This window comes from Chelon labrosus (genome assembly GCF_963514085.1).
Source record: "Chelon labrosus genome assembly, chromosome: 13".
NCBI lineage: Eukaryota > Metazoa > Chordata > Actinopteri > Mugiliformes > Mugilidae > Chelon > Chelon labrosus.
The window spans coordinates 19379278-19403706 of NC_140346.1; the positions used below are offsets into that span (position 1 = coordinate 19379278).

At 40.1% G+C, this 24429-nt stretch overlaps 3 protein-coding genes across 3 annotated transcripts; all 3 read left to right on the forward strand.

Moving 5' to 3' along the window:
* The first annotated feature begins 1142 nt into the window (after positions 1–1142).
* Positions 1143–10993, forward strand: LOC311497824 (uncharacterized protein). Its single transcript, XM_084558189.1, has 12 exons — positions 1143–1412; positions 1594–1891; positions 1997–2791; positions 2955–3182; positions 3323–3446; positions 4181–5076; positions 7242–7534; positions 7697–7994; positions 8086–8880; positions 9060–9287; positions 9557–9680; positions 10075–10993. The coding sequence occupies exons 1-12, from the start codon at positions 1147–1149 to the stop codon at positions 10980–10982; spliced, it is 5253 nt and encodes a 1750-aa protein (XP_084414315.1). The 5' UTR covers positions 1143–1146; the 3' UTR covers positions 10983–10993.
* Positions 10994–12652: 1659 nt separating this feature from the next.
* LOC311498593 (extracellular calcium-sensing receptor-like) lies at positions 12653–23192 on the forward strand (the record flags this gene model as incomplete). The annotated part of the gene is made up of 6 exons (XM_084559254.1): positions 12653–12975; positions 20129–20426; positions 20573–21367; positions 21521–21748; positions 21914–22037; positions 22285–23192. Exons 1-6 carry the CDS (start codon positions 12710–12712, stop codon positions 23190–23192), a joined length of 2619 nt encoding a protein of 872 aa, XP_084415380.1. The 5' UTR covers positions 12653–12709.
* LOC311497733 (extracellular calcium-sensing receptor-like) lies at positions 13116–17591 on the forward strand (the record flags this gene model as incomplete). The annotated part of the gene is made up of 4 exons (XM_084558102.1): positions 13116–13409; positions 13545–14339; positions 14789–14984; positions 15362–17591. Coding segments are annotated over 4 exons (2193 nt in total), but the record flags the coding sequence as incomplete, so codon positions are not given.
* Positions 23193–24429: the final 1237 nt, after the last annotated feature.

Here is a 24429-nt window from a genome sequence, read left to right on the forward strand (position 1 = left end):
TTCAACCTTCCCTTGGTTTAAGGAAGACATTTTAACTAAAAAGTCAGAAAATAGATTTTTCTGTCACTCCCACTTTTTTCCTCTCCTTTTTTCCCCAGCTAATGATTTGCAAAACCAAGTTCAATCAACACATACAAATCTGTCAACATTTTCAGATAGTCAATACAATGAGTAACTATAAGTTTTAGTTTCCCGCCTTTTTCCCTCCTGTTTTCTTTTAAACTGATGACTTACAACCTCAAGTTCAATCAACACATACAAATCTGACAGAATTCTCAAATAGTCAACACAACGACTAACTGTAAGTTTTAGTTTCTAAAACTTGTAAAGCTGAGTTCAAAATCCAAAACTTGTCAGAGCTCTTTGTGTTAAAGAGAGGTAGCAAGTGGACATAACTAAATGAGGCTGCAATTTTTTACAGTGTAGTGACTGGGGCACCGCAACGCAGCCTCTAAATAACTCAGAGATTACATCATCCAGGTCAGAGGTTAGTAGGTCAATCTACAGACCCCGGATGATGATAACAGGTAACTCCGGACTCAACGGGGAATAGCACTAGCATATCATAACAAAATATCGGTGAAATTAACGAGTTTCATGGCAGATAATGCGTTATTTAGAGACTGCGTTTTGGTGCCCCAGTCACTTACACTATATGGATATACACGGATCTAAATATCGTCCAAATGACTCCAAATGACACCAAAGTTATATGGGTGAGTAAAAGGTCATATTTTACGCCAGAAATAAGGTCCAGGTTGTAAAAAACAGTAATTCTCCGTTACGGTCTTAAGCCACTTTGACCAAAATCAGGATTTGTATAGGACTCTATGTGGGATAGGCAGAGTCAAGATTTGGTTTGGCAGTATGTATGAAATGTGCTTTAATATGTTAAAGGCGAAATTTGGTAAATAATTTTGAAAAAAAAAAAAGGAAAAGACATTCTCGAGAAGGATATTTAAAAATATCTCAGATATTTAAAACGAGGCTTCATCCAAGTCTGTTTCTATTTGGGCATGTCCCTCCTCCGGTCCCACCTTCTGGGTCCGCAGAGATGAAACCTCACTGTAATATAATTACTTCTCCTGCCGCTCCAAAATGCATAAATATTGGTGTGAGAATTTCAGTCACTTTAGGGTAGGTGTAATGCTACCCAGTACCTTAGCTCTGTCAGACAGCATGACGTCTACGCAGAGGTGGCCGGAGCAGGGTTGGGCACTGTTGCAGCTGGTGTTGGTGGTGACTTTGTCTCATGCCGATGAGCCGGTGTGCAGGCAGATAGGAGACCCTGAGAACCCCCAGCTATCTAAGGATGGGGACATTATAATAGGGGGAATCTTCTCTTTCCACACCAGCTGGAAAAACCGAAAAGAGACCTACATGCACAAACCCCTGCCGCTGGAATGCGCCAGGTAAGTCATACCACAGCAGCCTATTTGGAAAAATGGGTACAGATACATAACAAGTACAGTTAAAAAATATTAGCTGTTGTCTCTATCAATACAGTATAATGCTTTTATTTACGATGATACTGATACTGTTTCAAACTGAAATTGATTGTAATGACAACTTTCTACGACTGTCTGCATCAAGCCTGAATTTCAGAGAGTTCCAGTTTGCCCAGGCTATGCTTTTTGCCATTGAGGAGATTAATAACAGCACAGACCTGCTGCCTGGCATCTCTCTGGGCTACAAGATGTACGATACTTGTGGCTCCATTGCCAGAAGTGTTAATGTTTTGCTGGCCTTGGTTAACGGTAATGAAATTGTTTCTACACCGCCTGAGGCACCGTGCACGAAATCTGCACACGTACAGGCCATAATGGGAGAAACCTCTTCTTCCCCTAGCACAGCAATAGCAACTGTCATCGGACCATTTTATATCCCACTGGTGGGTAGGTTTTATTGAAATACTGACAAGTAAAAAGAAAATAATACTATATATTTATATCACTGATAATTTATCTTTTTCATGTATAATTTCTTTTTCTTTTAGATCAGCCACTTTGCCACATGTGCTTGTCTCAGTGACAAAACAAAGTACCCATCCTTCCTCAGAACAATACCCAGTGACTACTACCAGAGCAGAGCCCTGGCCCATTTGGTAAAGCACTTTGGCTGGACCTGGGTTGGAGCTATTAGAACTAATGATGATTATGGGAATAATGGCATGGCTACATTCATAGAAGTTGCAGAGCAGCTTGGCATCTGTCTGGAGTATTCTGTAGCTTTCTTTAGAACAGATCCTGCAGACAAAATACAAAAGATAATCAACATTATCAAGACTTCAACCTCCAAGGTGATTGTTGCATTCCTGTCTCACATGGATATGGATGTGTTGATACACGAGTTGTCGAAACACAACTTGACCGGATACCAGTGGGTAGGCAGTGAATCCTGGATCTTTGATTCTCAAACTGCAGAAATGGATAGGCATCACATCCTGGATGGCGCCATCGGCCTTTCCATCCCCAAGGCACATGTCACTGGAATGAAAGAGTTCATTTTGGATGTGAAGCCACTGAATTCATCTAACAATGAAATATTTACAGAGTTCTGGGAGGCATTATTTAGCTGTAAGTACAAGCAGTCAGAATCACCAGCAGAGGATCAGAGACAATGTACTGGAGATGAAGACCTGACAGGAGTCCATAACAGCTTCACTGATATGTCTCTCATGCCTATCTTTAATAATGTCTATAAAGGAGTGTATGCAGTGGCCCATGCACTTCACAGTATTCTCCGCTGTAATCAAACATGTGACATCAAGGTGCAGCTCGATCCATTCACGGTGAGCTTAATAGCAACTTAAACTGCAGCCTTTACAATTTCCCTTTCTGTCTTAACAACGAAAGTGGCATGAATTAATAAGTTATTGTCACCTATCTATCATGTTCTTGAGCCAATAGTTCCACAAGTTGTTGGTAACTAAAAAATAACACCTATCTTCTTAGATTTTACAGCACATAAGAACAATTCACTTCAAAACAAAGGAGGGAGAGGAGGTTTTCTTTAATGAGTACGGAGATCCTGCTGCAAAGTACGAGATTATAAACTGGCAGCCGAGACAAAACGACATTGTGGTTTTTGTCACAGCTGGTCTTTATGATGCGTCGTTACCTGCAGACAAACAGCTGAATCTGCACAATGTATCTCTGATTTGGACCCAGAACTCACATCAGGTTGGCTACCAAGTGATAACTGTAATTTGTAATTCCATTTTATTGTTTTTCAACATTTGGTTGAGGTGGATTGGAAATATATATTAATAATGCCCAGCGCCGTACATACGTTTTCCTTTTTGGTGTTTCTGTCCACGCAGGTGCCTGTGTCAGTTTGCAGTGAGAAGTGTCCCCCAGGAACACGCAAGGTTCTCCAGAAAGGAAAGCCTGTCTGCTGCTATGACTGTATAAGATGTGCAGAGGGAGAAATAAGCAACGCTACAGGTTCGGTTTTGTTTAATGCACGGTTATAAACCTTAGCGTACCACATTTATGCACACTATTACACATATGGTTGTAGATCGATAGTGATGAAATTGTTTGAACCCTGTGCAAATATCTCTCTAAAAGGCCTCTAGCTGAGTCAAAGCACTGCAGCAAGAATTAGCAAGAGGGATTATTATTTCAGCAAGTCTACTTCTCTACATCAGCCCACAGTAAAATCCTGACTTGAATTAAAATTGGATTGTATTCTGAATTTAGTTTGGTTTCTTCTCGTTAAAGGGAATTTTCCTGAACTCTGTTGTCTTTGTGCTTGCACTTGGGGTCTCTGGTTTTGTGTACTGTGAAGCGCGTTGAGACAGTTATAACATTGTTGGCGCTATATAAATAAAACAAATTTGATTTGATTTGATTTCACAAGAAAATCACTTATGGCTCTATCGGCCCCACCCTTGTGCAAGAAGCTTTCTAGGTCAAATTACAGAGGCCCGAAGATCTCGCACACTCTCCCAGAGAAAGAAAAGGGTGCATCAGAAAAATCTGATGCATGGTCTGTAACCTAATTGCTTGTAGAAAAGATGTTGTAACACTTCTAAAATGTTTCTTCTGAGCTGCTTTGCTCAGGAGCCATTTTGTCTGTGATCTATCAGTCAGTATTAAATGGACACCAAATGTTGTGTAGAAATACGATACAGCTACTCAGCAAGTCTAACATTTCCTTCAACGCTATTTTTCAGATTCTATCACCTGTGTGAGATGCCCCTCTGAGTTCTGGTCAAATGAGAGAAGAGATGCCTGTGTAAAGAAGGAGGCAGTGTTTCTATCATATGAAGAAATTATGGGAGCTCTGCTCACTGCTGCATCTTTATTTGGAACATTCATGACAGCTCTTGTGGCATTCGTTTTCTTCAGATACAGGAAAACTCCTATCGTCAGAGCAAACAACTCTGAGCTGAGCTTCCTGCTGCTGTTGTCCTTGACTCTGTGTTTCCTGTGTTCTCTGACCTTCATCGGCCGGCCCTCTGAGTGGTCCTGCATGCTGCGACACACAGCGTTTGGCATCACCTTTGTCCTCTGTATCTCTTGTGTTCTGGGGAAAACAATGGTGGTGTTAATGGCCTTCAAGGCTACACTTCCAGGCAGTAGTGTGATGAAATGGTTTGGGCCTGCACAGCAGAGACTCAGTGTTCTGGGTTTCACTCTGATACAAGTTATCATATGTGTCCTCTGGTTATCAATTTCTCCTCCTTTTCCGTCTAAAAATCTTAAGCAGTTCAAGGATAAAATCATTTTAGAGTGCGCTCTGGGCTCAGCCGTAGGCTTCTGGGCTGTCCTTGGGTACATAGCCCTTCTGGCCATGTTGTGTTTTATTTTTGCTTTTCTGGCTCGGAAACTGCCTGATAACTTTAACGAAGCCAAATTCATCACCTTCAGCATGCTGATATTCTGTGCAGTGTGGATCACTTTTATCCCAGCGTATGTCAGCTCTCCTGGGAAGTTCAGCGTTGCAGTGGAAATATTTGCTATCCTGGCCTCCAGTTTTGGACTGCTAGTTTGTATTTTCATCCCTAAATGTTATATAATCTTGTTGAAACCAGAGAAGAATACAAAGAAGAATATGATGGGAACGGGGGCGCCAAAATGACATTGGGAACAATGAAAGCAGTGTGGTGGCAAATGAACTCTTTAAATTAAATAATTAACTAGACTGTCAAGTGGACATATATCTTGATTTTATTTAAGACGTGTGTTGTACAAATATTATTCTACTATTCATGTTACAGCTACATAATGAACACTGGCTCAAGATGCTAATTGTTAACTCTAAGTAGAGGGTGTTCACATTCAAAGTGGAGCAATAGATTAGGACCCACAACCATATTTTCACAGGATCCAAATTCTTTGGATATCAGATGCATTCAGAGACACACAACATGCATACAAAGGAGCTCTAAATTCGTACATTCTGAGATAAAAAAAATTAGCACACTGTTGCGATTGGGAACATTTGGACATCCACAGAAGACAAGAGTCGTGGATGTTCTCAAGATCCTGTCCATGGTGAAGTCCTGTCTTCACAGGAAAACAGGACAGAAGGATAAAAACTGTTCATAAAGCCTAACGATCAAAAAACAGATTCAGTTTTAACTAGGGTTAACTAAATCTAGTCTCTACAAGAATCCCTGGAAGAAAGAAGTATGGAGACAACTTGGAACTGCTCATGATCCATAAATTGCGGAACAGAGTGGAAGCATTGTAATACATAGGCATACTGTACATGGCTTCCAGTGGCACGAGGTCACTAGTATTCATTGGTGATATGACAGAAGACCATGGTCAGATGTATCCTGAAGTGTAGTGATATATTGTCACCATAATGTCCACCATATTGTGCTTTAAAGTTGGAGAACTGACCCAAAGGATTCATGTCTACCATAGCAAGATCTGTGATTGTTCCTTGGGATTGTTCTTGCCATCAGTTGATTTCATTTCTGTACTGCAACCCTTCCCCATACGCTATTTTGTCTAGTTGGAGCAAGTTGGGGACACAGTGGTGTGGTGGTTAGGACTTATGCTTCACAGCTAGAAGGTTTTGGGTTCAAAACCATCGGCTGACTGGGGCCTTTCTGTGTGGAGTTTGCATGTTCTCCCTGTGTCTGCATGGCTTCCTCGCACCATTGTTAGGTAACTCGTGATTCTAAATTGGCCATAGGCGTGGGTGTTAATGGTTGTTTGTCTTTCTGTGTTAGCCCTGTGACAGACTGGTGACCTGTCCAGGGTGTACCCCGCCTCCTGCCCAATGACAAATGGGGTAGGCTCTAGTGCCCACGTGACCCTCCAGAGTACAAGCGCTAGAAACTTTTCTGGGACGCTTCCTAGTTTCTACTTCATTGTGACCGCCATATGTTGCTCCTGTTTTCAGCCCTGTCCACTGACCCATTCATTGCTAGTTGACGTAAAAATCACCTGTACACGTTTGTTTGGGATATTGCTACCAAAACTGTGGGGCTTTGCCACTAGATTTACCCGGATAAAATTCATCATTGTGTGAAATCGTTGGAAATAAATTGATGTTTCTGTAAAGGTTGTGCACTATAGCTTTAAGGCTTTCTATACATTACCTTCTGTAAGTTTTTCCATGAACAACCTTCTTCTTTGAAATCGGATCTTCAGTGCAGATGTACATTTACAAGTCCTGCTACAGAATTCTGTCCTGAATCAAATAAAACTGTAAAAAGAATCCAGGACCATCAGCGAGTGACACTTTATAACACAGTAGATGGTGGAGACCAAAACAGAGCAAAAAGAAAGAGAGAATTTTACACTGCCATTCATCATTACCAATGCAAATGATCACTGACATTGGTGTACTCTGATCAGCTGAATCTGTAAATACTTCCTACGTGGTCAGAAAAGTTTCATTTAATATATATTTGTACTGAACCAGTTATGGTGCAATGGCCGCTTATTGCAGTGAGTCTGGCTAAAATGTACTTTTTAAACTTTCCGTTACTTTCATCCTAAGATTTAAATGTTGACTGTCCTACATTTGTTTAAAAATGATTGTTTATAATGTAAATAAAACTATATATAAATTTAATACTCCTGTCTGATGATATATGTCGTAAAGTTTTTTGTTTTCTTTTAAATTCGATATCCTAAAACTCCCACAAGCTCCCACTTGTGAGCCCTGCGCTCCTCGCCCCACCTTATAGGTCCACAGAGATGAAACACCACTGTTCTGCTGTTCTGTTATTCCTTCTTCTGCTGCTGCAAATGCATAAATATTACCACAAGACTTCCACTTACATCAAGGTACGCGTGATGCTAGACAGTGGCTTAGCTCTTTCAGGCAGCATGACGTCTGCACAGAGGTGGCCAGAGCAGGGTTGGGCACTTTTACAGCTTTTATTAGTGGTGTCTTTGTCTCATGGTGAGGAGCCAGTGTGCAGGCAGATAGGAGACCAAGAGAACCCCCAGCTATCTAAGGATGGGGACATTGTATTGGGGGGGATCTTCTCTTTCCACACCAGCTGGAAAAACCGACAGGAAACATACATGCACAAACCTCTACCACTGCAATGCACCAGGTAAGGTATTAAACCTATTGAGATCAATGAAGTGAGATTATTAATTAAAAATGTAACCTACTGTCTGTATTGGTGTGATTGAATAGTTTATTTTATGATCATACTGGTTTTAGCATTACAACAAACTGACAGTAATATGTTTCTTTTTAACTGTGTGACAAGCCTAAATTTCAGAGAGTTCCAGTTTGCCCAGGCTATGCTTTTTTCCATTGAGGAGATTAATAACAGCACAGACTTACTACCGGGAATCTCACTGGGCTACAAGATCTACGATACGTGTGGCTCCATTGCCAGAAGTGTACAAGTTGCGCTGGCCTTGGTTAATGGGAATGAAAACGTTTCTCAACCCTCTGAGGCACCGTGCACCAAACCTGCACAAGTACAGGCCATAATGGGAGAAACCTCTTCATCTCCTTGCACGGCAATAGCAACTGTCATTGGTCCCTTTCACATCCCACTGGTGAGTAGGACTGATACGTTAAAGTTTAAGTATATTTGAAAGCACAACTGTTGCACAAAGAAAATGTGATTTCGCTTCTTTTTTATTTTAGATCAGCCACTTTGCCACATGTGCTTGTCTCAGTGACAAAACCAAGTACCCATCCTTCCTCAGAACAATACCCAGTGACTACTACCAGAGCAGAGCACTGGCCCATTTGGTTAAACACTTTGGCTGGACCTGGGTTGGAGCAGTTCGGTCAAATGAAGATTACGGGAATAATGGCATGGCTACATTCATAGAAACTGCACAGCAGCTTGGCATCTGTCTGGAGTATTCTGTGTCTTTCTTTAGAACAGATCCTCTGGAGAAAATAAGAAATATAATTGACATTATCAAAGCTTCAACTTCAAAGGTGGTTGTTACATTCCTGTCACACATGGATTTGGATGTGTTGATACATGAATTGTCTGACCAGAACTTGACCGGGTACCAGTGGGTAGGTACTGAGGCCTGGATCTCTGATTCTCAAACAGCAGAAATGGATAAGCATCACGTCCTGGACGGTGCCATCGGCCTTTCCATCCCCAAAGCACATGTCACTGGAATGAGAGAGTTCATTCTGGATGTGAAGCCACTAAGTTCATTTAGCAATGAAATGTTTACAGAGTTCTGGGAGGCATTATTTAGCTGTAAGTTCAGTCAGTCAGAATCACCAGCAGAGGATCAGAGACATTGTACTGGAGATGAAGACCTGACTGGACTGCATAACAGCTTCACTGATATGTCTCTCATGCCTATCTTTAACAATGTCTATAAAGGAGTGTATGCAGTGGCCCATGCACTTCACAGTATTCTCCGCTGTAATCAAACATGTGACGTCAAGGTGCAGCTAGATCCATTAACGGTGAGCTGAAACTTACATTAATTAACTCAAATTAACAAGGTTAGCTGTTGCTGTCTCTCTGTCCTTGAGACAATAAACCTGCAAGGATTTGTTTGGACAACTAACAGAATTTATGCTCTTTTAGATAAAATGACATTAGATTGCAATGTAATTAACAAAATAAATACCTATCCTCTTAGATTTTTCAGCATATACAGCAGATACGCTTCAAAACAAAGGAGGGAGACGAGGTTTACTTTAACGAAAATGGAGATCCTGCTGCAAAGTATGAAATTATAAACTGGCAGCCAGGAGAAAATGGCCTTGTGGAGTTTGTCACAGTTGGTCTGTATGATGCATCGTTACCTGCAGACAAACAGCTGAATCTGAATAATCTATCGATCATTTGGGCCAGGAACTCAGAACAGGTTAAGTCATTTCCTTGATTATTATTTACAATGTACTGTGAATGTTACGACTGTTGCCTTTTTATGATATTAGGTTCTGATGTATCAAGGACACACACACACACTCACACATATATATAGAAACATACATTAACCATAGAGTTTAGCATGTTGCTGTTTCCTGTTTCCTAATTTTACGTTTTAATGGATCAGTGATAGGTATTAATAAGATTGACCTGCATAGACAACATCATACATACATTCTTCTCATAGTGATTTTGTCCATGCAGGTGCCTGTGTCAGTTTGCAGTGAGAAGTGTCCCCCAGGAACACGCAAGGTTCTCCAGAAAGGAAAGCCTGTCTGCTGCTATGACTGTATAAGATGTGCAGAGGGAGAAATAAGCAACACAACAGGTTCAGTGATATTTCTTGATACGTTTGCAGAAATATCTTACTTTGGTATTTTAATTTAGAAAAAAGGGAAGGCTCTTTATTCAAATATGTATCATTAATTAGTATTTTTTTACTACACCAATATCAATATGTCTTTAAAATGCCCTCAGAAATGATGAATAAGAGAAATCCAAAGCAAACTTCAAGACTCATTTAGATATAGATCCAACATAGCGAGGTTGAATAGGATATAAGTGATCATATATTTTAAATATGTTCAACAGAGCTAAAACGGAAGCAAGTTCAAACACATTCTTGTCTATTTATATCCTAATATTATGTTGTCTCAGTTGATAGAGCACATGCAAATGACGACTCTTTCAACATCTCTTTTAACATCAATGCCACTTTGCAGATTCTATCACCTGCGTGAGATGCCCCCTTGAATTCTGGTCAAATGAGAGAAGAGATGTCTGTATAAAGAAGGAGGCAGTGTTTCTATCATATGAAGAAATTATGGGAGCTCTCCTCACTACTGCGTCTTTATTTGGAACATGCATGACTGCTATTGTGGCGTTCATTTTCTTCAAATACAGGAAAACTCCTATTGTCAGGGCCAACAACTCTGAGCTGAGCTTCCTGCTGCTCTTGTCCTTGACTCTGTGTTTCCTGTGCTCTCTGACCTTCATCGGCCGGCCCTCTGAGTGGTCCTGCATGCTGAGACACACAGCGTTTGGCATCACCTTTGTCCTCTGTATCTCTTGTGTTCTGGGGAAAACAATGGTGGTGTTAATGGCCTTCAGGGCTACACTTCCAGGTAGTAATGTGATGAAATGGTTTGGGCCTGCACAGCAGAGACTCAGTGTTCTGGGTTTCACTCTGATTCAAGTTATCATATGTGTCCTCTGGTTATCAATTTCTCCTCCTTTTCCATTCAAGAATTTTAAACAATTCAAAGATAAAATCATCTTAGAGTGCGCTCTGGGCTCAGCCATAGGCTTCTGGGCTGTCCTTGGGTACGTAGGACTTCTGGCCATGTTGTGTTTTATTTTTGCTTTTCTGGCTCGGAAACTGCCTGATAACTTCAACGAAGCCAAATTCATCACCTTCAGCATGCTGATATTCTGTGCAGTGTGGATCACTTTTATCCCGGCGTATGTCAGCTCTCCTGGGAAGTTCAGTGTTGCTGTAGAAATATTTGCTATCCTGGCCTCCAGTTTTGGACTCCTAGTTTGTATTTTCTTCCCAAAATGTTACGTCATCTTACTGAAACCAGAGAAGAATACAAAGAAGAGTATGATGGGGAAGGGGGCACCAAAATGATTCTGAAAATTAAAAGCAGTATGGTGGCAAAGTCATGTTAATGACATTATATTTTATACATAATAATTTGACTGTCAAGTAGAAGTGTCTTCATTTTATTGAAAGCATGATGGATTTCTACGACAATAATACAATAAAACATATGATCAATTAAATATGCATTTTCACCAACAAAAAGAACTTCGGTTTAACTTGTCTGATTTGATCTCACGTGGCTAAGTTCAACCATTACAATTCAATGTTGAATTTTTATGAAATACCCACGATAACTGACTGATCTAAAAGAATTTCTGTGCATTCAGCTTCTGTGATTGTTGGCAATTTCTTGATTTCTCATTGAGGGTTAATGTGTTACAGATAAAATATATTGCAGTTGTCATTTCTGTTGTATGTACGTGTATAAATCGTTTATGATCTGCTTTCCAATAAATGCTTCCTGTCAAGTAACAAGTCTATTTTCTTGTCTAAAAACTGTAGGCATTTACGTCCCAGACATGTACTGATGTTACTTAGACATGTAGCACCCACCTAGACCAGACCAGGCACCCCACCCCGTAGCAATGACACTCCTTGATGGCAGCAGCCATCCCCAGCAGGATGCAGCCTGACACAGACACACACACAAGAACAGTTTAGGAACACCTAAAAAAAAAACCTCGCCTCCAAATTCACTAGATCCCAAACTGATCAAGTGGGATGATCCACAGAGGCCCCTCCCCTTAACCCATAGGACCCAAAGGCCCCCACGAAGCACATTGTGTTGCTAGACACCACAGGACACCCTCAGAAGGCCTATGTCCATTCTCTGATAAGCCATAACTGTTTTGGATGCACAAGAGAGACCTACACAATATTAGGAAGGTGGTCGTAATGTTATGCCTTATCGATGTATATACAGATTGCTGACTTTTTTCTTTTTTTGTATCTCATTCTAATGCTGCTGTGTCACCCTAAATATCTCCTACGGGAAATCAATAAACATCCTATCTTATCGTACGACCCTTCATACATCAATGAAATGGAGTTCACCCAATAACAATGTTGTTTGCATCTGCATGCAAACTGCATCTGAAGTACAGTTGCAAACGCACATGCTAAGTGCAGAAACTGGAACAAATAAAATGGCAACACATCCAGGATCCTCACTGAGTAAGATATTTTCTGCAGGAGATGGTGGAGACCAAAACAGAGCTAAAAGGAAGGAAATTCATGATAATGCAAAGAAACACTATACTGGTTAATATCAACTGGATCAGTATTGGGCAAAATAATAATAATAATAATAATAATAAATAATGTTAATTTCAAATATATTTGTACTGTTGCCAAATATTTTAGTGGGCCTGCCTGGGTGTTGGTACTTTCTTTACTTAAATTGAGGTAACCCAAATCCAGGATTATCTGTCACTGTTTTCCTTTTGTTTAAATGTGTTATTGTTAATTTAAAATATATCTATATAATCATGTATATGTACAGTGCAAAATAAATATATAAATACATAAAAAAGAAAGAAAGAAATGAAAAACTGCTATCAGATAACAATTATCCTTAAGATCGCTTTAAAAGCCACAAACTGTTTTTCTGTCTGGGCACGTCCCTCTTCTCGCCCCACCTTCTCAGTCCACAGAGATGGAACCTCACTGTTCTGTTATTATTCCATCTGCAGCTCTAAAATGCATAAATATTAGTGTAAGACTTTGATTTACATGAAGATACCGTACATGTGATGGTACCCAGTGGCTTAGCTGTGTCAGACAGCATGACGTCTACACAGAGGTGGCCGGAGCAGGGTTGGGCGCTGTTGCAGCTCGTGCTGGTGGTGACTTTGTCTCACGCTGATGAGCCAGTGTGCAGGCAGATAGGAGACCCTGAGAACCCCCAGCTATCGAAGGATGGGGACATTGTGTTAGGGGGAATCTTTTCCTTCCACACCAGCTGGAAAAACCGACTAGAGACCTACAGGCACAAACCTCTGCCACTAGAATGTGCCAGGTGAGTCATTAAAACAAAAGAGAATAATAAAGTGGTAAATGAAATTGGTTTCAAACTGATGAACTGTAACCTATTATTCTGTTTGAAACCGAAATTGATTGTAACGACAAATTTGTTTATGACTGCCTCAATCAAGCTTGAATCTCAGAGAGTTCCAGTTAGCCCAGGCTATGTTTTTTGCCATTGAGGAGATTAACAACAGCACAGACCTGCTTCCAGGCATCTCTCTGGGCTATAAAATCTACGATACTTGTGGCTCCATTGCCAGAAGCGTACAAGTTGCGCTGGCCCTGGTTAATGGTAATGAAAGTGCGTCTGCACCCTCCGAGGCACCGTGCACCAAACCTGCACAAGTACAGGCTATAATGGGAGAAGCCTCTTCTTCTCCTAGCATGGCTATAGCAACTGTCATTGGACCATTTCATATCCCACTGGTGGGTATAATTGGTAAAAGATAAACGTTATCTGTGAACATAATATGTATTTTTTTCATGCAAATGTCACTGCATGAATGTTAGATTTTCCATCACCGTCTTGGGACATACGTTTTTTATTTTATTGTCTTTTAGATCAGCCATTTTGCCACATGTGCTTGTCTCAGTGACAAAACTAAGTACCCATCCTTCCTCAGAACAATACCCAGTGATTACCACCAGAGCAGAGCAATGGCCTATTTAGTAAAGCACTTTGGCTGGACCTGGGTTGGAGCGATCAGATCAAATGAAGATTATGGCAATAATGGCATGGCTATATTCACAGAAACTGCAGAGCAGCTTGGCATCTGTCTGGAGTATTCTTTACCTTTCTTTAGAACAGATCCTGCAGACAAAATAAAATATATGTTTGACATTATCAAAGCTTCAACCTCTAAGGTGATCATCGGATTTCTCTCCCACATGGATATGGATGTGTTGATACATGAGCTGTCCAACCACAACTTGACTGGGTATCAGTGGGTAGGTACCGAGGCCTGGATCTATGATTCCCAAACAGCATCGAGGAACAGACGTCATATTCTGGATGGTGCCATCGGCCTTTCCATCCCCAAAGCACGCGTCAGCGGAATGAGAGAATATATTTTGGATGTGAAGCCGCTAAATTCATCGAGCAATGAAATGTTTACAGAGTTCTGGGAGGCATTATTTAGCTGTAAGTACAAGCAGTCAGAATCAGCAGGAGAGAATGAGAGACAATGTACTGGAGACGAAGACCTGACTGAGGTGAAAAGCACCTACACTGATATGTCTCTCATGTCTATCTTTAATAATGTCTATAAAGGAGTGTATGCAGTGGCCCATGCACTTCACAGTATTCTCCGCTGTAATAAAACATGTGACAACAGGATGCAGCAAAATCCACTCACGGTGAGCTGAGCATCAATATATTATAATATTTAAGTGATGTTCAAATACAAAGAAATATTTGTTTTGTCTGTCTGTTGTGTTATATAAAATATAAAATAGCCCTGCAAGGTTTGGTTCACGTAAGTAACGACGACAATTACTTTTTAGATTTTACAGCGCATAAAAAATATTCGCTTCAAAACAAAGGAGGGAGAGGAGGTTTACTTTAATGAAAATGGAGATCCAGCTGCAAAGTATGAGATTATAAACTGGCAGCCGAGAGAAAACGGCGTCGTGGATTTTGTCCCAGTTGGTCTTTATGATGCATCGTTACCTGCAGGCAAACAGCTGAATCTGCACAATAAATCTTTAATTTGGGCCCGGACCTCAAAACTGGTAAAATAATTGGTGTAATTATTAATTAAAATGTCAATGCTGTGTATTCCGCTGCTGTTTTTTTCAAGGGTTGAAGGATCAGTTATAGTGATTTAGTGACTTGTACAGAAAACATGAGACATACATTTGTGATTTTGTCCATGCAGGTGCCTGTGTCAGTTTGCAGTGAGAAGTGTCCCCCAGGAACACGCAAGGTTCTCCAGAAAGGAAAGCCTGTCTGCTGCTATGACTGTATAAGATGTGCAGAGGGAGAAATAAGCAACACTACAGGTTCAGTTTGATTTAATGGAAGATTTTGATCTGGATTGTACCACAACACAAAGTTGAGCACATACAAATTGTACAGAATATCTGTGTATTTTTTAAGTGACTAGAAGCTTCAAGGATCAGTTGGTGCAGTCTGTGTTTTTGCACTGAGGGTGACTTAAACTGTACTGTGGTACTATACACATCAGAATTAAGATTTTAGCATAACACAATATATTTTAAACATGCCACTGAGTTTTCATACTACCAGTATTTCATCACCTGGTAATCATGCTACCTCAGTCCCGTAAGGACGGAGTAAAAAAAAATAAAAATCAAAGAAATGCATGAATGCATAACTTCTCAGCAAGTCTAACATCCCTGTCGATGCTGTTTTGCAGATTCTATCACCTGCGTGAGATGCCCCCTTGAATTCTGGTCAAATGAGAGAAGAGATGTCTGTATAAAGAAGGAGGCAGTGTTTCTATCATATGAAGAAATTATGGGAGCTCTGCTCGCTGCTGCATCTTTATTAGGGACATTCATGACGGGTGTTGTGGCATTCATTTTCTTCAGATACAGGAAAACTCCTATCATCAGAGCCAACAACTCTGAGCTGAGCTTCCTGCTGCTGTTGTCCTTGACTCTGTGTTTCCTGTGCTCTCTGACCTTCATCGGCCAGCCCTCTGAGTGGTCCTGCATGCTGAGACACACAGCGTTCGGCATCACCTTTGTCCTCTGCATGTCTTGTGTTCTGGGGAAAACAATGGTGGTGTTAATGGCCTTCAGGGCTACACTTCCAGGTAGTAATGTGATGAAATGGTTTGGGCCTGCACAGCAGAGACTCAGTGTTCTGGGTTTCACTCTGATACAAGTTATCATATGTGTCCTCTGGTTATCAATTTCTCCTCCTTTTCCATTCAAGAATTTTAAGCAGTTCAAGGATAAAATCATTTTAGAGTGTGCTCTGGGCTCAGCCATAGGCTTCTGGGCTGTTCTTGGGTACATAGGACTTCTGGCCATGTTGTGTTTTATTTTTGCTTTTCTGGCTCGGAAACTGCCTGATAACTTCAACGAAGCCAAATTCATCACCTTCAGCATGCTGATATTCTGTGCAGTGTGGATCACTTTTATCCCAGCGTATGTCAGCTCTCCTGGGAAGTTCAGCGTTGCTGTAGAAATATTCGCTATCCTGGCCTCCAGTTTTGGACTCCTAGTTTGTATTTTCTTCCCAAAATGTTACGTCATCTTACTGAAACCAGAGAAGAATACAAAGAAGAGTATGATGGGGAAGGGAGCACCAAAATGATTATAACAACTGGAAGGAATATGCATTTTAATGCTATTATGATTTTAATGTATTTTTGTAACCAGACTGTTAAGGATCTCATCATACTTATTTATACAATTACCATATTTTTTACCATAACATATGGAGATGACACTATTTAATACAATATGTATTTAACATATAGCATATTTAGCATTTAGTACTGTCATCAATAACCATCAGTATAATTGTGAACACTTACTCGCAGCTTTGCCCGGCTAAATACAATGTTCTCTAGGATGCATTCTAGGTTTATGAATGCCAAGATTCAGACAGTTACGATTACATTAGTAAAAGAACATTCAAAGAATCGCAGCAGCTTGAACATTTGTGTGAAGAAGGCCAGGATAAGAAATTCATCCAGACTACACAAAGGGTAGGTAACGGTTAGAAGTGAGATCATTAAAATCTGCGGCTGCTCTTGTTACAGTAGTGTAGGTGAAGTTTTATTTATTGACAGAGCATCAAGCATCAAAGCATATCAGCTGCCTGTTGAACATTTGGCCCACTGGCTGTCTTGGTCCTTAATACCTTCAAGCAGAAATGTTCCTCAGTAGCCATTATAGAAACTTGCTGATTTCATGCCCAGATCTTGTCAAGCAGTTGTGCATGCTAAATGGATGCAATGTAAATAGTAAAGCATTGTAACTGTGATCCACTTTTAAATCTTGTTATAATTTCTTGTCCTTATATCGGCATTTCTATTTATCAAATAATGTTCTTTCAATGGGACATTTTGCTTGACAAGTGTACATCTGCCATTTATTATTATATAAATGCCATTTGCTGTGACATGCTACTGTCTCAGTACATCTACAAATGTGGCTTGAATGTTATTTTTTGAGGCCACTGTAGATGTGGCTCATAGAAACAGATGTGCTAGCCCAGTAAGGTATGAAAGCAACATCAAAGAAATGGGGCTTCTTCTATATCCATTCTATTTTCCATATAGACGAATCCGGCGAAACTACCGGAAGTAAGCGGGCGCCATAACTGAGCTGTTGCTGGGTAGCGTTGCGCCAGTGCCTCCTATTGGTTTTATAATGTCGAGTGGGAAAACATGTTCCGTTGTAAATTGTTTCAATAGCACAATTCAATACAACTTTCCCATCCTTCCTCTGCAGAGTTATTTATACAGTATGAGTGTTGTTAATGGTCTGTGAAAATCGGACAGGTCCTTTTAGAACTATGTGTTCTATCAGTGACCTGTAGTTGGCATTTTGTTGGTCATCGGATGCCAGGCGAAGGAGAAAATACTCTTGAATACCTTTAAAACAACAGAAGGGGCAGTAGTAACATTACTGTTACGTTTGTTGTTAACGTTTGATTTGCTTGACTGTGACTCTCACTCTGAGAACCAACAACGCTAGCAGTTAGCTGTACCTTACACTTTCCTTTTGAAATGTGAAAATGAGATAAACAATGGTCACAAATGAAAAACATGAATTCGTTCGATTTCATTTGATATCCATTCATTTATTTATTGTTGCCAAATGGACAGATCTTTTTATAGTTTCCTCGTTAGCTAGCCTAGCTAGCATAGTTATTGCTAACGTTAGCTAGCTAGCAGCTACAGTAGTTAAGTAGATATAATATCACCCTAGCTCCAATTATGTCTTTATTTCCTCATTCTCTACTTTAAGCTATTTTCATAAATAATCTGTAAGATCGTTTGTACTTTCATCTGTGACTGGAGGCCACTGTCTAACATCATCAACCCAACAAGTCATACTGCCTGGCTGTAGCTGTCATCGAGGGTGCGTTATCACGGAGGTTTGTTTACATACCAGTAACAGCTCAGTAATGGCGTCGCCACAAGACGGCAGCCTACACAGAACGCTCGCCGGATTCGTCTATATCTTTGGACATTTTGGTAATTTAGCTGTTGACCAAGAGGTATTCAAGTTTCAGTTATATAAAGAATAATCGTAACAAACTTGACCCAAATATATCTTCTTGAAATGTTGTCAGTGGTATGTTGTCTGCTTGAAGTCTGGAACCCATGGCCATCATCAATGAATGAGTTTCTTCATTTGTGACGCTTTCCCTGGCCTTAATTTTGTGCCTTCATTTTCATCAGCAAGATGCATGGGATGCTGGAGTTGAGCTCACATGACTGAATCTACTATTGCATTATATCTGTGAAGGTTCTCAGTCATCCAGGTCATGGAAGCAGCTAAGAAAGGCAACTGGACTTGTAAAGTTTCTTGAAGACATTTCGCCTCTCATCCGAGTACCTTTCCGGTTCAAAGGGACTGGTGGGAAGTTGAGGTTTAAATAGGAACATCTGTGGGTGTAGGGTTAGGGTTAGGGTTAGGGTTAGCGCACCATTCATTGGGAAGAGGAGATGGACAAACCGTCGTCCCACAATGACAGATAAATATCGAGCCATTAATGGTCACTAGTCGTGCCAGTTTCTGGTCGTTCCAGAAAGAAGTCAAGCAAGTTCTTCTGATAGGCTACACCCACACATGTGTCTATTTAAACCTATAGGGGGAATTTTCGAAGCTTCTCAGATAAGTGGCGAAACGTCTTCAAGAAACTCTACAAGTCCAGTTGCCTTTCTTAAACGCTTTTTGGATATACCATTGTATTCCAAGCTAATGCTTTTATAGTATGGTTTGGTTGTTTGTTCATATGTACTGTGAACCATGGTCCAATCAACTTTGTGTCATTTCAGATAACTGAATCTGTTTTAGTAGACCATTAAATTGTGCATGCCTATTTACATTGAACCCATCGACTGATTGTTGCAATTTGATTTGTAAGTAATTTAGTAGGCTTTACTCCGTCCTATAACATGTTCAAACACATTGACGTGATGCCCACCAAAATAACAAGGAAAGGCATCAGCATCAATAACATAGCTTGGACTGAACACTCATGGTGCCGTTCCAGAGTGTCTGCCTTTAATCTCTAAAAATTGTATCTTCAAAATTTGTCAGCAATGTTAAAATATTTCCTCAATCATTTAGGAGAAACCAAAAACATAGTGACAATAAAAGGGAATTTTTCCCAAATGAATGCTACTATTAGTCGGTTTTGACTGCGACAGTAAATAAGTTGTTGTTGGCAAATTCAGATTAAAATGAGGAAAATTAAGTTCATTGGACTTCCCACATGTTTCCCATGTTTGTATTGATCCAAACACTGTGGTGATCCTGCCCAAAGTGTATTTTTCTTGACCCAACGTAACCCACCTTTAAGTTGCACAAGTCATCATTTTTGACTTCAAACATCCATTTGTGTTTTACATATGATGATTTTAAAACTCTTTTGGCCTCTGGGAACGTCCATCCCTTTGCCCCACCGTATTAGTCCACAAAGGCAAAACATCACTATCCCATTATTGTTTCCTATGCTCCTCCAAAATGTATAAATACCACTGGAAGCTTTTGATTAAACTCAAGGTACGTGGGGTGCCACCAAGTGGTTTAGCTCATTCAGACAGCATGATGCCCACACAGGGTTGGCTACAGCGGGGTTGGGTACTTTTACATCTCTTGTTGGTTGTGTCTTTGTCTAACGCTGAGGAGTCAGTGTGCAGGCAGATAGGGGACCCTGAGGACGCCATGTTATCTAAGGATGGGGACATCATAATAGGGGGAATTTTCGCTTTTCACAGCAACTGGATCAACCAAGAGGATACCTACATGCACAAACCTCTGCCACTGCAATGCACCAGGTAAATTTCACCTTTAAGTGAGAATATAAGATTATCAAAGTCACGAGTAAAATAATCTCCTGTTGTGTAGTAATTGTTTCTATTTCAAGCACAATTGGTTGTGGTGTTCTTTTGTGATTGATGACAATGTAATATATACAACTCTGCATCCAGTTTAAATTTCAGTGACTTCCAGTTTGCCCAGGCTATGCTTTTTGCCATTGAAGAGATCAATAACAGTTCAGACCTGTTGCCTGGGATCTCTCTGGGTTATAAGCTCTATGATACTTGTAGCTCCGTTGCCAGAAGTGTAAAAGTTGCACTTGCCTTGATTAATGGTAATGAAAATGTGTCTGCACCCTCTGGAGCACCATGTACTAAACCTGCACAAGTACAGACCATAATGGGAGAAACCTCTTCCTCTCCTAGCAGGGCAATTGCAACTGTCATCGGACCATTTCATATCCCTTTGGTGAGTGGGATTGCTAAAATTCAAACTATATTTGTGAAAAATTTATAAATATTAAGCATAATTACAAATATGCAGAGCAGTGGCCGTGAGAACCTTATATTTTATGGTACTGACATGACATGACTGGTTCTTTTCCTGTCTTTTAGATCAGCCACTTTGCCACATGTGCTTGTCTCAGTGACAAAACTAAGTACCCATCCTTCCTCAGAACAATACCCAGTGACTACTACCAGAGCAGAGCCCTGGCACATTTGGTAAAGCACTTTGGCTGGACCTGGGTTGGAGCTATTAGAACTAATGATGATTATGGGAATAATGGCATGGCTACATTCATAGAAACTGCACAGCAGCTTGGCATCTGTCTGGAGTATTCTGTATCTGTCTTTAGAACAGATCCTCTGGACAAAATAAAAAAGATAGTTGACATTATCAAAGCTTCAACTTCCAAGGTGATTGTTACATTCCTCTCACACATGGATTTGGAGGTGTTGATACATGAATTGTCCAACCAGAACTTGACTGGATACCAGTGGGTAGGTACTGAGGCCTGGATCTTTGATTCAAATACAGCAGCAATGGATAAGCATCACGTCCTGGACGGTGCCATCGGCCTTTCCATCCCCAAAGCACATGTCACTGGAATGAGAGAGTTCATTTTGGATGTGAAGCCACTAAATTCATCTAGTAATGAACTGTTTACAGAGTTCTGGGAGGCATTATTTAGCTGTAAGTTCAGTCAGTCAGAATCACCAGCAGAGAATCAGAGACAATGTACTGGAGACGAAGACCTGACTGAAGTCCATAACAGCTTCACTGATATGTCTCTCATGCCTATCTTTAATAATGTCTATAAAGGAGTGTATGCAGTGGCCCATGCACTTCACAGTATTCTCCGCTGTAATCAAACATGTGACATCAAGGTGCAGCTAGATCCATCCACGGTGAGCTTAATACCACATTACATTTAACTTAAGTAACATTAACAAGTATGATAGTTTAAATTCTGAAAAATATATCGTTGTAACATGTTCTTGAGCCAATAGGCCTGCAAAATAGTCACTAATAAGTAACTCAATTATGACCTGCTTTCCTAGATTTTACAGCGCATAAAAAATATTCGCTTCAAAACAAAGGAGGGAGATGAAGTTTACTTCAATGAAAATGGAGATCCAGCTGCAAAGTACGAGATTATAAACTGGCAGCCGAGAGAAAATGACATTGTGAATTTTGTCACAGTTGGTCTTTATGATGCATCGTTACCTGCAGGCAAACAACTGAATCTGCACAATAGGCTTTTAATTTGGGCCCAGAACTCGGAGCAGGTAAAGACCACTGTAATTCCTAATTATTATGTACTATGAATGACTGTCTGTCTGTCTGTCCGTCATAACATTTGTATTTGCACCATAATTGTTAATAGAGGCTTTTTTAACATCATTTCAAAATGAATATCCATAGTTTTTCTCAAAATGTTTCTGCCCATGTAGGTGCCTGTGTCAGTCTGCAGTGAGACGTGTCCCCCAGGAACACGCAAGGTTCTCCAGAAAGGAAAGCCTGTCTGCTGCTATGACTGTATAAGATGTGCAGAGGGAGAAATAAGCAACACAACAGGTTCAGTAATATTTAATGGAAGCACTTGACAAACAGTTTTTTGTTCTATTTTCAAAGCATAGTTTACATAGTGTATATAGAAATCAAAAACATATGTATAAATGTACATAATTACTGAATCATTTATGATCAAGTCATGGAGTTTTATCTGGAAATCATGTTGTCTCAGTTTCATATGGTTGGAGTAGAAAAATGTATGAGACAACTTTACTCAGCAAGTCTAACATCAGTTTCAACGCCTTTGCAGATTCTGTCACATGTGAAAGATGTCTCCCTGAATTCTGGTCAAATGAGAGAAGAGATGCCTGTATAAAGAAGGAGGCAGTGTTTCTATCATATGAAGAAATTTTGGGAGCTCTGCTCACTACTGCATCTTTATTTGGAACATGCATGACGGCTGTTGTAGCATTTGTTTTCTTCAGATACAGGAAAACTCCTATCATCAGAGCCAACAACTCTGAGCTGAGCTTCCTGCTGCTCTTCTCCTTGACTCTGTGTTTCCTGTGTTCTCTGACCTTCATCGGCCGGCCCTCTGAGTGGTCCTGCATGCTGCGACACACAGCGTTTGGCATCACCTTTGTCCTCTGTATCTCTTGTGTTCTGGGGAAAACAATGGTGGTGCTAATGGCCTTCAGGGCTACACTTCCAGGAAGTAATGTGATGAAATGGTTTGGGCCTGCACAGCAGAGACTCAGTGTTCTGGGTTTCACTCTGATACAAGTTATCATATGTGTCCTCTGGTTATCAATTTCTCCTCCTTTCCCATTCAAGAATTTTAAGCAATTCAAAGATAAAATCATCTTAGAGTGTGCTCTGGGCTCAGCTGTAGGCTTCTGGGCTGTTCTTGGGTACGTAGGACTTCTGGCCATATTGTGTTTTATTTTTGCTTTTCTGGCTCGGAAACTGCCTGATAACTTCAACGAAGCCAAATTCATCACCTTCAGCATGCTGATATTCTGTGCAGTGTGGATCACTTTTATCCCAGCGTATGTCAGCTCTCCTGGGAAGTTCAGCGTTGCTGTGGAAATATTTGCTATCCTGGCCTCCAGTTTCGGACTGCTAGTTTGTATTTTCTTCCCAAAATGTTATGTCATCTTACTAAAACCAGAGAAGAATACAAAGAAGAGTATGATGGGGAAGGGAGCACCAAAATGATTATAACAAGTGAAAGGAATATGCATTTTAATGTCATTATAATTTTGATTTTATAGTTCTATAGAAACTTGTTGATTTAATGCCCAGATCTTGTCAAGCAGTTGTGCATGCTAAAGCGAGGCAATGTAAAAAGTTAACAAATGTAACTGTGATCTTCACTGAGTCCACTTCTAAATTTTAAATTATTATTATTTTTTTTATCCTTACATTGGCATTTATATTTATCAATGTTCTTTTAATAGAAAATTTAGTTTGACAGGTGTACTTCTGCAATTGTCTTCTATTTATTATTAAATAAATGCCATTTGCGTTAACATGTTACTATCTCAGAACATCTTCAAATGTGGCTTGAATGTTATTTTTTGAGGCCACTGTAAATGTGGCTCATAGAAACAGATGTGCTTGCACAGTAAGGTATGATAGCAGCATGAAAGACACGGGGCTTCTTCTATATCCATTCTGTTTTCCATATATTTTTTGACACTTTGCTATTTTAGCTGTTTACCAAGAGGTATTCAAGTTATGGTTATATAATGAATAATTGTAACTAACCTGCCTCAAATATTTTAGGGGCTCAAATGTGGATGGACAAATTAATATCATCATAAATAAAATCTTCTTGAAATGTTGTCAGTGGTATTTTGTCTGCTTGAAGTCTGGAACCCATCAATGAATGACTTTCTTCATTTATGTTGCTTTCCCAGGTCTTCATCATTTTCATCAGCAAGATGCATGGGATGTTTGAGTTGAGATCAGTTGACTGAATCTACCATTGCATTATGTCTGTGAAGGTTCTGAGTCATCCAGGTCATGGTATATCCAAAAAGCATTTAAAAAAGGATTTTTTTTTTTCTTTTTTTTTTTGAGAAGATGTTTCACCACTCATCTGAATAGCTTCTACAGTTCTAAGGGACTGGCGGAAAGGTGACGTTTAAATTGGCACATCTGTGGGTGTAGCCCATCAGAAAAAAACTTGCTTGACTTGTTTCAGAAACTGGCATGACTAGTGTCCATTAAAGGCTAGATACTTACCTGTTGTTGTTACCTCCTGCGACCCTCGAGAGGACAAGTGGTTACAGAAAATGAATGAATGATTGTTAATATTGCTCTATTATGACAGCAACACTAAATAAGCTGTTGCTTGCAAATTTAGATTACAAGGAGGAAGATGAAGCTCTTTGGACTTCCCACATGTGGCTAAAAAATCTTTGATGAATATATATATATATATAGAAAC